General features: G+C 42.7%; 1 protein-coding gene across 3 annotated transcripts in view; it reads right to left on the bottom strand.

The window, feature by feature from the left end:
• Positions 1-6,707: 6,707 nt before the first annotated feature.
• Positions 6,708-12,947, bottom strand: part of HEPH (hephaestin) — a 98,802-nt gene continuing 92,562 nt past the window's right edge. For all 3 annotated transcript variants that reach the window (XM_082610793.1, XM_082610792.1, XM_082610791.1), the window contains 3 exons: positions 12,637-12,799; positions 9,718-9,762; positions 6,708-7,384 (listed from right to left, as the gene is read on the bottom strand). In XM_082610793.1, coding sequence (XP_082466919.1) covers positions 7,152-7,384; positions 9,718-9,762; positions 12,637-12,799 — 441 coding nt within the window. In that variant the 3' untranslated portion in view covers positions 6,708-7,151. The remainder of the gene's footprint in view (positions 7,385-9,717; positions 9,763-12,636; positions 12,800-12,947) is intronic.

Raw genomic sequence — 12,947 nt, 5'->3', positions numbered from 1 at the left:
TGTTATTAAAATAAAAATTAACAATTATATTTTAAGTAATAAAAAAAACAAAGAAAGAAGAGAGCAACAAAACCAAAAAAAAACATATTCAGCGATGATAACAAATGCAATAAACTATACAAAAAAAAAAAAAACCGGAGAGACAGAACCCTATGACAAATGGTAAAATCAAAGCTATACAGACAAATTCACACACAGAAGGATACACATACACACTCACAAAAAGAGAAAAGGGGGAAAAAAAGCAAAAAATATATATATAGTTGCTCTCATAGTCCACCCTCTCAATTTGGGATGATTTGTTGTCTATTCAGGTATTCCACAGATACAGGATACATCAAGTTGATTGTGGAGATTTTATCCGCTGCTCCTGAGGTTGCTGGGAGGGATTTCCCTTTCTCTTCTTTGTTTGCACAGCTCCTGGTGTTCAGCATTGGATTTCACCCCTCCTCTGCATGTAGGTCCCCTGAGGGCATCTTTTCTTCACTCAGACAGGACGGGGTTAACGAATCAGCTGATTCAGGGGCTCTTGCTCACTCAGGCTGGGGGTGAGGGAGTTGCACAGAATGCAGGGCGAGCCTGCGGTGGCAGATGCCCGTGTGACGTTGCACCAGCCTGAGGCATGCCGTGTGTTCTCCCTGGGAATTTGTCCCTAGATAACGGGACCCTGGCTCTGGGGGGCTGTACAGGCTCTTGGGAGCGGAGGTGTGGATAGTGACCTGTGCTTTCACACAGGCTTCTTGGTAGCTGCAGCAGCAGCCTTAGCATCTCGTTCCCGTCTCTGGGGTCCACGCTGATAGCTGTGGCTCACATCCATCCCTGGACCTGCTTTAAGTGGCGCTCTTAATCCCCTCCCTTCATGCACCAGGAAACAAAGATGCAAGAAAAAGTCTCTTGCCTCTTTGGCAGCTCCAGACTTTTGCCTGGACTCCCTCCCAGCTAGCCATGGCACACTAGCCCCCTTCAGGCTGTGTTCAGGCAGCCAACCCCAGTCATCTCCCTGGGATCCAACCTCCAAAGCCCGAGCCTGAGCTCCCAGCCCCCGCCCACCCTGGCGGGTGAGCAAACAAGCCTCTAAGGCTGGTGAGTGCTGTATGCACTGATGCTCTGTGCAGGAATCTCTCCGCTTTGCCCTCCACACCCCTGTTGCTGCACTCTCCTCCATGGCTCTGAAGCTTTCTCCCTCCACCAACCACAGTCTGCGCTCACAAAGGGGCTTCTCATGTGTGGAAACCTTTCCTCTTTCACAGCTCCCTCCCACTGGTGCAGGTCCTTTCCCTATTCCTTTGTCTCTCTTTTTTTTCTTTTTTCTCTTTTGCCCTACCCAGGTACATGGGAGTTTCTTGCCTTTTGGGAGGTCTGAGGTCTTCTGCCAGCGTTCAGTATGTATTCTGTAAGAGTTGTTCCACATGTAGATGTATTTCTGATGTATTTTTGGGGAGGAAGGTGATCTCCACGTCTTACTATTCTGCCGTCTTGAAGCTCCTCTCCCAATCTATGTTTTTTAAAGTTCTCACAATTTGCAGTGGAAAGAATGGGTAGTGGGAAGGCAAGGGTAAAAGTATGAACAGAGAGGAGGTTATTGCTTTTGTTGAGTTGAAAGTTGATAGTGGCCTGGATTTAGCTGGGGTTGTAGAAATGTTAAAAATAGATTGATTTTGGATACATTTTGTATATATTACTGGTAGAAATTATGGTTATATTGGAAGTTAGGGGTGAGGGAAAGGGAGGGCTGAAGGATGACTCTTACATTTCCATCTTGAATAGCTTAAGAGATGGTGATGCCATTTACTGAAATGGGACAGAATGGAGGAGGAGCACATATAGTGGGAAAAAGTAATATTTCTCCATTAGACATTAAAATATGAATTTCCTTTTCTACATCCTAAAGACACAATACAATCTTAAGCTTCCTGCTGTCATATGTGTTGTTAGCCTGGCATAGAATGCTTTTTCACCTATCTACCAAGTTTCTCCTCATCCTTCAAGGTTCAACTGAAGTATACTCTCTTTGCTATTCCTCCTGATCCCTCCCAGTTATCTGGTTCTTCCATCTACTTTCAGAGCGCTTTACTTATAACTGTCTTCTGTACTGGAAAATGAGCTTGAACAGTTTATCCCTGTATCCTTTAGTGTCTAACATAGTGTCTGATTTTTTGTTTAATTGTAACATGAGACTGGATGGAGGTATGGACAAGATGGCTGACTAGGTAGACGCTGAACTCACCTCCTCCCATGGACACAATGAAACTGCAACTATTTAAAGAGCAACTATCCATGAGAGCAACCTGAAGACTAGCAGAAAAGATATGCTACAGCTAAAGATATAAATAAGGAATCACAAGATGAGTAGGAGAGACAGAGCTTCCGTATAGTTGAGACCCATATTCCCTGGTATATAACCACGAAAGGAGAATAATCCCAATTGCACTCATTCTTCCCACATTGGGCTCTCCAACCATGCGGTCCTGCCCCAGTAAGATGAGCCCCCAGAACATTTGACTTTGAAGGCCAGTGGAGCTTTTTGGAGAGACAGAAGACTGTGGGAAACAGAGACTCCACCCTTAAAAGGCACACACAAAATTTCACATTCTCTGAGACTCAGAGCAGAATCAGTAATTTTAAAGAAGCCTGGGTCAGATCTGCTTACTGATTTTGGAGAGGCAAGAGGCAATTGAAACTCACCCTGGTGACACAGACACTGGCAGTAGCCATTTGTGGGAGCTCATCCCACCAAGAGTACACTGGTGTTGGTAAGCACCATTGTTGCTTATTAGTGTTAGAACCTGGCCCCACCCATCAGCCATTTGGCACCAGTTCTGGGATGCTCCATGTCAGGCAGCTAGCAGAGCAGGAATATAGCCATACTCACCAGCAGGCCAGCTTCTGTAGGATCCCCACCCCAAGACCCAAGCCCTCCTGGGATTGGACCCGCCCACCAGAGGGCCCAGGAACCAACCCCACAAACTAGTGGACCGTTACTAACCCTGGAACCCAGCATCACCCACCAGGGCATGGGCAACAGCCCCAGCATCCCCTGAGCCTTGTTCCTACCCACCCTTGTACTGACAACATCTCTGAGACCACCAGGGTCATGCAGCCAGCGATGCTGGGACCAAGCTCCACCCATCAGTGTGCTGTCATTAGCCCTAGGACTTCCTGGGCCCTGGCACCACCCAGAAGTAGGACAACTTCAGCTCCAGAAACTCTGGGTCCCATAGCCAGAGACCCTAGGACCTGGCTTTGCCATCCTGTGAGCTGGCACTAGCCCTGGCACCAGCCCTCACCCACCAGCAGCCTGGCACCAGCCCCAGAATCACCAAGGCCCTGTAGGCAGCTGTGTCAACACACAGTGCAAACACCAGCAGCCTGGCACCAGCCCCAGGATTCCCTTGTCCCTTGCCCTATCCACCTAACTATACCAACTCTAGGGTATCCAGGGTCCTGCAGAGACCCACCAGTGTGTTGGCATTAGCCCTGGGTCATCCTGGGCCCTGGAGCTCGACACCAGTGGGCCAACACCAGCTCTGGGAACCCCTGCCCCACAGCTAGGGACCCCGGGACCTATCTCTGCAAGTCAGTTGACACCCAGGACCGAGCTTCAGCTGCTTGTGTGCGAGCACCAGCCCTTTGACCACGGCAGCCTTGCATCCAGCTGTGGAAAGAACCAGCCCATCCTCTAGCAGGCCAACACTACCGCAGGATGTCCTGGGGCCCCACCCAACAGCAGGTCGACACTTGATCTGAGATCCCTGGCACCAGAGCCAGCCACCATGGGACCTGGCTATACGCACTGGTGGGCCAGCACTAGCCCTGAGATCCTTCTGAGCTCAGTAGCCAGTCAACCTATGACATGGCCACAACCATCTGCGGCTTGACAACAGGATCTGGAGTCCCCTGACTGTGAAAGCAGCCGTACCAGGACATGGCCTTGATCACCTGTGGCTCACAGCCTCTGCAAAAGGCAGTGTCTGGCAACCAACTGGATGGGGGAACAGTCCCACCTACCAGTGTCCCCACAGTAATCAGCCCACCACAACAGAAGTACCCACACAGCCCACATAGAGGGCACCCAGAAAGTATACTGTCTTTTCTCATTCAAGTTGTGATTTTACTGATTCTTGGTATGATGGAACTCTGAATCATATTAAAACGATCTATTTTAGGAGGCAGTAACCCTGTTTATGTTTAGCATAAGTCCTGGCATAATTTTGTGTTCCAATGGCAATGTAACTTTCAGAGACTTTGCTGTGCTTTTCAGTTTTGCTTGGTTTCTCTGGTGTCACTGAGGTTCCTGCTGACCTCTTCCAGAACCATTATTGTCTCTGGGTAGGAAAAGGGATTCTCCAGCTTACAGGCACAAAGAGTGCTTCCTGGGCTGCAGCTTGCTATGTTGGGATTCTCCTTGCAGTTGCTTCCTAATGTCTAACTGGGGGAGGAGAGTCTCTAGTCAGCAGGGATGAAGAGCATCTTCCATGGTTACTTGATGTAAGCAAGGCTCCTCCCCAGTCCCTCGTTCCAGAGACCCAGGCCCACCTGGGGTTGTCACTAGGACTCCTTTTTGACTTTGGGCTGCATTCTTCTAGGTTAGGTGTTAGCAAGATGCTTTGTTGCTATGTTTCTCTTTCTTTTTCAGGCTGCCTTCCTCTTCTCTATCTTTTTGAGCCCTTCTATTGTTGTCTTTTTAAAAAAATTATTTCCAAGGTTTATTTATCTCCAGAGAGAGGTGAACATATGGCAGCTCATCTAAACTGTAAGTCCAATTTATGTTTTTCAAACATCACTTTTCTGCATGGAGAATCAATTGTAGGAGGCTGGAGTGAATGTAAGGATATAAGCAGGAGGCTTCCACACAAATCCTGGTAACAGATGGTTATGTTTTTGTCTGGGGTGGTAGCAATGAAGATAGAAACAGCTGAATAAATTAAAGATATTTTGGAGAAAAAACAAACAAGGCTTACTTTGGGGATTTCTGACTTGAGCAATTGAATGGATGGAAGTGCCAATTAATTGTCAAAAATACCTCCTACATCCCCACAGGGAGAACACCCACTACAAAAATGCATACTTTTCTGTAATACATGGGCTTGAGCTTACATTCCCCAATCAGGAGCAGGGTTACACATTCAGAAGAAACTTATCTCCATCCCACCTACTTCTCCTTGTCTCAGATTCGTGACTGAGACCACCTTCCATTTACATACAAATTACAATAATTGAGTAGAGTCCCCAGAGTGCACTGAGTTTTCAATAACCTTCACGTTAACAATACACCAACAGAGTTCTGCTGTTAAGTGCATTGATTATGCAATGGTTTAAATACTCTCATTTGATTTTATCACTAACAATCCAAATCTTCTCCCTACTCCACGCCCTGATATGTTTCTGAGACTTCCAGTAAAGCTCTCCACAGAGCCATTGACCACAGTAAACCAAGATGAATGATGGGCTCTGGCCTGTGTTTTACCCTCTAACTTTCAACATTATTTAACACCTGAACATCAGCTTTGTGGGTTTCTACAGTTAATCTGCAAAGTGTCGCTAACTAGGCAGACAGTTTGGAAAGACAGGAAAAGGGAAGTTGGATTCAATATGGGTAACAAATGATGGAGATTAGTGGAGTTTCCCTGATATAGAAGGATGAGGCAGGTATTTGGAGTCGAACAGATGAAGGCTTGAATCCCCACTCAATTTTTATCTGAATGGCCTGGGGTAAAATCACTTACTCTCTATAATCATTTGTTTACTAAAAGGTAAAACAAAGTATCACCCTGATAGAACTAAGGGAAGTAAAATGCAATCAGGTATTAGATGCTTTGTAAAGTGTAAAGCACTATGCATTTCAGCTATTATTTTAACTGTCCCTGATGCCTCTTCCATTCTCCACTTGCCATGTAAAATGGTATTATGGATACTATAGTAAGAATGGGCCATCTTATCCCATCCCTACTCTGTGTCTTGTCTGTGCTCTCTGACCAAGGTTTTAGAGAGGATTGAACTTGTAAGTGACAAAGGAATATTGCTTTAAATTACCAGAGGAAGGATTCTACCCTATAAAGAGGCCCCCAAAATTGCAAGTAGACCTCTCATACCCCCAACTACCAAAAGAGCCCATTAGATCTGTGCCCACCTCTCCTTGCCCAGTGTAAAGGTTTGAGCCTAGTTTCAGCCCTCTATTTCCCTCTGGCAACTTTTCTTTGCATTCAGAATACTTTTGGCACTTATGGGTCAAAAGATGGTACCTATCACTCTGATTCTGAGGCTTCCTCTTGGGCAGCTTCTTCACTTCCAAAACACAAACCTGCAGGGTCCACAAAGGATAGGCAGACCCATTCTATGCCCAAAACTAGTCACCCCCACCAGTCTCGCTCAGTGCTTTCTTTTTCAATAACAGTCACAACCTCCCAGAGACCACAGAGACAATCAAATTCACCAAGTTCACTCTTACGGTGTTCTAACAAGCATTTTAATGTGTAGGATTTTATGACTAAAACATGAAGAGGACACTCAACATTCCCTTCAGTGCAACTGTGCCAAGAACTTGGAGTACTGGCTTCCTGAGGAGCTTTTGCCTCCAAAGGCTGTAGTTGCTCATGACAACAATATTCCATCTACCCACTTAACCAAAATAGTCCACTGCCAAGAAGAATCAAAATACAATTTGGATCTTAAAATCCCAACCCACCCATTCCCCATCATGCCTATGTTCTTAGTCCTTAGTTTAGGTTTAGATTATCATCACAGCTCACTTAGCCTCAGTTCAAACTGAACTTGCCTAGGTGCTGGAAAGCAGTAGAAACCTAATCAGTGACCTTTACTCTTGGTATCTACTTTGTGAGAAGAGTCTGTTTTTAGAAATTTCCAGATCTTCCAAGTGTCAGTGGGTGATATAATATAGCTGTTGAAATTTGTGATATTAGATACTAGGGGACTCACTTAGCCCCAGGTGCCCAAGTGGAGTAAAGAAACTAAAGAAAAAGAAAGCATATCATTTCCATGTAAATAAATTAGTGAAGAAATACTCTCTTGATTTTGATTCCCTCCTCTGTCTCTCTAAAACCCATGCCCCTTTGAGAGTGACAGTGAGGTCAGCTGCTAGCCCATGGCCTGCTGGGAGTGTGTCCCAGATGTGCAGTTCCAGGATCCAGCTGTTATTGCTTGAGAGACAGAAGCTTGAAGCTGTCATCCAGGATGGATCTCCTGTTGCGCCGTAGCTTTCTCTGCCGATGCTGGTACCACACCACACCACCAAGAGCCAGAGCAATGAGCAGGAGGGTGACACCCATGGCCATCAAGACAGAAGTCAGTATCTTGATATCCTTTACAGGGATTTGCATGCCCAGCATCCTCACATTGCTTTCTCCAATGTCTCTTGGGATTGCTACTGAAATGGAACAAGAGGCAAGTGGGAATCCTGGGATGGAGAATACTCTAAAATATCTTCTTTTAGAGTCAACTCTGGGAGAGGAGAAATAAGGTCATCCAAATAGGACAGAGGAACTATCCTAATCCCTCAAAAGATCAGCCAGTGATGACAGATTCGGAGGTTACAGAGAACCAGCATAACAAAAGGCCATAGCTTAGAAAATTATTAGGAAGCATTGAGGCACCAATAACCCCATGGAAAGAGCTAACACTAAGAGTGAGAAGGGCCTTGACATATTTCTTTAAATATATAAAAGCCTGTGATGTAGAAAAAAAAAAGAATTGAATTTGGTTTGCGTGGTTCCAGAGGGTAGAACTGGGAACAGTAAGTAGAAACTCCTGAGAAGCAGTTTGACTCAATTATCTAGCTTATCAATACTCACTTTGACCATTGGACCATGACAACAGCCTGCCTCTGTGCTGTCTGGTCTCTCACATCTTTGGGTCATTATAACATTGATGTCACATTGATCTTTCTAGGTGAAATATCTAATTTTCTTAGTTCCTGGCATACAAACTTTTTATGATCTCCAATTAGCCTATGGAATAAAGCTCAGACTCAAGTCAGACATTGCAACTCTCACTATCAGTTTCTAACTTAGCCTACACTTATTTACTATCTTCAGGGATAGCAACTCATTCTTTGTTCTGCAGAATGGGTGAGCCTCTTTCAGATCTCCAAGACTTTCTCATGCTGCTCCCGTTGCCTGAACACCCTTCTTCTTCCTCACCATTCTATCCCTAGCTTAAACATAGGTCTAAGCAAAGCTTTCTTAATTCAGCTGTATAACTAACAATGGTCTTTCTTTTGTGTGCCCAAAGTACCTGTACTGTTTGTACTCCCACAATTTACTTGCTTGGGCCAAGTGACCTAATTCACCCTCACCTCTGGATTTCAGTCTCCTCTTTTATAAAATGGGGAGAATAACCATACTTAATTCAGTGGTTTATTGTGAGACTTGAGTGAGTTGATATTCATAAAATATTTAACATAGCTCCTGGAAGACAGCAAATGCACAATAATTGATCAGTTATTATTATTTTTTCCCCACTTAAAAAAAATAACATATAGTATCCAGCACTGCAATTATTGTCTCTGTGTCTCATTCCACTTTTAGACATGAATCTCTTGGAAAATAGTGATGATGTCTTACTTTTGTGGTGTCTCTGGCAGTTAGTATGTGTTTGATGAATGTATAACTGGATGAATCAATATTCTTACAGAACTGAGAGAAGATGGAATATAATGAGTTCAAATGGGAGCTGGGAAACATTCTGGTTTTGAGTTTACATTCTACCACTTACTTCTCTTGTGACCTTGGAAAAATCACTTTCCATCTCTCAGTTTCTCATGCAGAAAATATTGGGCTTTAGTAGACCACCAGTTTTGAGGGGTTTTCCCCACTGTTGAATTATTTTAACAAACAAGAGCTTATGAGGATGTATGTATGTATGTACACACTGATATGTACAAATTCATATACAAATGTATGCACAAAATATGTATATATAAAAATATATGTGTGTATATATATACAAATACATATACATATATGTATGTCACTGCTCTCTCTGCTTCACCTTACCTCTCCCTAACCCTCCAGGACATAACCTAGTCCCCTGGTTGACTGTTTATAAGATACTTAGATCATTAGGACCTTTCCAAACAGAGCTGAAAAACCTCCAGACTAAACTGAAGATCTCTAACATCCATTCTAGCTTCTCACAACTTTCTGAATCTTTCTCAGTTCAGGTACAAATGAGGTAGAGAGTGAAAGCATTATTTGAACCCAGCCTGGATAGAACAAGAATCTCTATTTTCTGGAAGGACAGAAATGGATGGTTCTAAAGCATCAACTATTTAGTATTCTATAGTATTCTATACCTGGTGCGGACTGAATGGCATTTGTCCTAGTTTCACACTGTCCTTGTGGGGAATTCATGTCTGTTCTATAGCACCTTCATTCACAACTCAGCATGACCTTGCATTTTATTTCCCCTCACACATTAGTAAGAGGATAAGATAGCAGCCTTCAACTGAGCATGAGGTAATTTTCCTCAACTCAGGATGTTGGGCATGGGGGTCAGAGAGAATAAACCTGCTGAGGGAAGCTTAACTGGAAGCTTAACCTTAGATTCCTGACTTCTGAAGTCTTAAATAAATCTCAGGATGTTTTCTGCTAGTATTGATGTCACCTTTCAGCCATGTGAAACCCATCTTCTAGAGGCACTGAACTTTTCCCCAAATGCACAACATATATAACTACCCAATCTGTGTATCATTCTCCCTACCTTTTCCAGTCTCTTCAGAGATGATGGTAGTAGTGCTTAAGTGTTCTGGAGGAAAAAGAGAAAAGAAGTTAATGCTATTCTTGTTTCCTACCTATCCACAGGCTTGTTGTAGGAGGTTAGCATTGGTTGGAGGAAACTCTCTGTGATATAGTAAGCAAAACGGAGGTGACTGAAATTAACTGTCTTGTGATCAAAGTCAGTATTGGTATATGGATTTGATTTTGAGCAGTGACACAAATTATAAGCAAGAGCATAGGCTTAGGAGTCCAAAAGGTAAGTCACCCCTCTGCCAAAATTTACATATTTATTGGCACTTTATCCTCATTATTGCTATTTTTGCCACCTTTCCCCATCCTTCTTTCAGGAAGCCCCTGCTCTTTGTCAAAGCTGCATCCCTACATATTCAACCTTTTTAGAATACTTCTTCCTCTTCTTGCTTTAATGAGGCTGAGCTCTTTTCTGAGAACTATACTTCCTTTTTATCTTCTCAATACTGCTTTGAGATTATTTATTATTCCTCCCCTTTTTGCAAAGATCCATCTCTTTTGAGGCTTATATTATTTGGCTGAAAAATCACAACCACTTATTGTCACTGTTACCTAACAGTTCTCTTCATTCATGGAAGTCTTTGGTACGTGGCTCAGTCTTTCTTGTCTTCAATTCCCATCATGAGTGTTGACCTATCCAACACTTAAGCTGCACAGTTTTTAAACCTCTTAACTCTAACAAATTTCAAATATACTCCAATTCTATCAACCACCCTTATGGTCACATTGGACTAATTATGCAGAATTGCTCCATCTCATAAGTCTAAAATCTAACAACATCCTCCTATTCTCTCCATGTTCTAATGCTATTTATTCTATTTCACCTGTTATTTTCTCCTCTCATGAAGACCTCTAGCTCCTGGACACTTCCATTTTTCTAACCTCACCAGCTTCATCCTGTTTTTTTCTTCCATTCCTGGCCAGGCTGGACTCCATTTTCTATCACTTCAACTACTAACTTACCAGGAAAGTTATAATCATTTGCTGAAACCCCAGTAACTATACTTTCATTGCATTTTTTTCTGGTATGATGAATGCTGGTGGAGAAATGTCACACAATTATAAAGATCAGTATTCTTTGGGTCCAACTTCAACTAAGTCCTCAGTGCTGCTTGGCAATACTTAATTTATTTTCCATCACTCAGAGTAACTTTTTCCCCACCACCCAGAGTGGTTATTTCATAACCACTTTACCCACTCTTCTCAAGCCCCTTACACTATCATCTATCTTTCATTCTCAGTAGATGACTCTGTCTCTCCATCACAGATGGAACACAGACCATCAGACAGAAATATCTACCTTTTTGTCAAGCTGCTCACCCAAACCTACACATTGGTCTTTTTCTGTTTTCTCTCTTCTTTTAGTAGAAAAAGATGACCTTACCCCACTCTAATATTTTTTGTAACTCTGGCTTTCATCCCCTGCTTCTTCACCGGGAAGCCCTTTCCAACAATTAGTCTTTTATTCCCTATCTGTCTTCAACTCTTCCCTCTGGTTGGCCTGTTAGCTTATATGTGACTGGAACAATAACAAATTAGACCATAGTCTGTCAAACAAACAAAAGGTAAATAGGTAAAATTTATGGACTGGCTCATTATTATAGAGAGAGGTAAGCTATTATTATTCATGGAAGTTCCTTGATGATATGTATTGATGCAGTCTCTTATCTATTAGATGGTCCATATTTGACATGACCCGTTACTACACATGGAGACAATCTATTGCTTTGGATCTATAACATCTTGATGATACATCAATTCACCACTTGACTTTGATTCTAAGGACTGACAGGATACAACAAAGAATTAATGTGTGCCTGTCTGGGTGGTAGGGAATAGTACTACAGTAGTAACTGGAAGACACATTCTAGAAGTATGTGTTACCAGAGAACAAAGTTTTCCAAAGATATAAGAAATCATAATGTATAATTATTCGTCTCCCTCCCTGGGGGTAAATAGCAGAGTTGTATTTTCTACCCTGGTTTGCTAGCCCTGTTTAAATGTCTAAAGACATATTCCCACTTTCTATTCCTGCTGACAGAATGTCAATGGCTGGGAATCCCAGAATACCTACCTCAATATAACCAGTTTTCAAAACAGCATGACTTAAAAAAAAAAAAAAAAAAAAAAAGAACAGGAGAAAAAATAACCTCTCTTGATTCATGTGGGTCCCAGGAGTTTCTATTGAACCTCTTGCAAGGGGGACAATGATGAGTACTGGATTCAGGTTAAGAGGCTTAAGAAGTGAGACTCAACCCTTTAATGGCCCAAAGACACAAAATTCAACACAGCCTATTCTTCTATGTTATTGGTGGTGAACAAAGATTTATTGGTAAAGAAAATACCCTGGCTATTACTTCTCCATATAACAAATACAAGGAAAAAGTTTTTTCCATCCTTGTTAGCATCTGTCTGGGATTAGTTGTAATTGAAGGCTAATATCTCTTTCCAGCCTTAGACAATCCCCACAAAACAAACCAATTAAGGGGTGACTGTTAGAATTATATTTTTCCTTTACATAAAAATAACATTAATAAGATTCCTTTGAAATAATTAATACCTCTAATAAACTCTAAAATAATAAATTTACATACAAATTAAATGTATTCAAAGGAAGCAAATCTACACTAAACATCAATGCATACAGCCCAGCCAGGCTGAGTCAATTCATGTGAGCTCAACAAGTATCAAAGAAATTAGGAGGGGGCATGGGCAGGGGAGCAACAGGGAATGAGAAATATTGGTTGGGAGAACATGAGAAGGGGTCTGTTCTGTCTTCTTGGGATCAGAAGATGGATGTAAGTCACTTCTTGGATTATCTGGTTCTTACAGGCTAGATACAGTGCTAGAAGATAGCTTAATTAGGCTTTACCTCTTTGGGACAAAACCATAAAGACAGTCTCCATGCCAGCATGGACATGGTCTGTAACATGACAGTGAAGCAGCCATGTCCCAGGGTTGCTGGTCACCATCTCCACAACCTCAAAAGTCCCTGGGAACAGATCCACCACGTCTGCCCGGTAGCTCTCTCCACTCTGCAAGAGAGATTGTGGGTGAGAGAGAGAAAGTGAAGGGTAGAGATAGTCTCAGAACTTATAGGACTTAAAAGGCTTGGGTATCCACACCAGGGACATAGAACTTTAAGATTCACAGACCAGAGAACAGCTTAAAGATTCCATCTTA

The sequence above is a fragment of the Mesoplodon mirus genome (assembly GCF_964341445.2).
Source record: "Mesoplodon mirus genome assembly, chromosome: X".
Taxonomy (NCBI): domain Eukaryota; kingdom Metazoa; phylum Chordata; class Mammalia; order Artiodactyla; family Ziphiidae; genus Mesoplodon; species Mesoplodon mirus.
The sequence above is the reverse complement of the archived record's forward strand: the minus strand, read 5'-3'. Positions and strand labels throughout refer to the sequence as shown.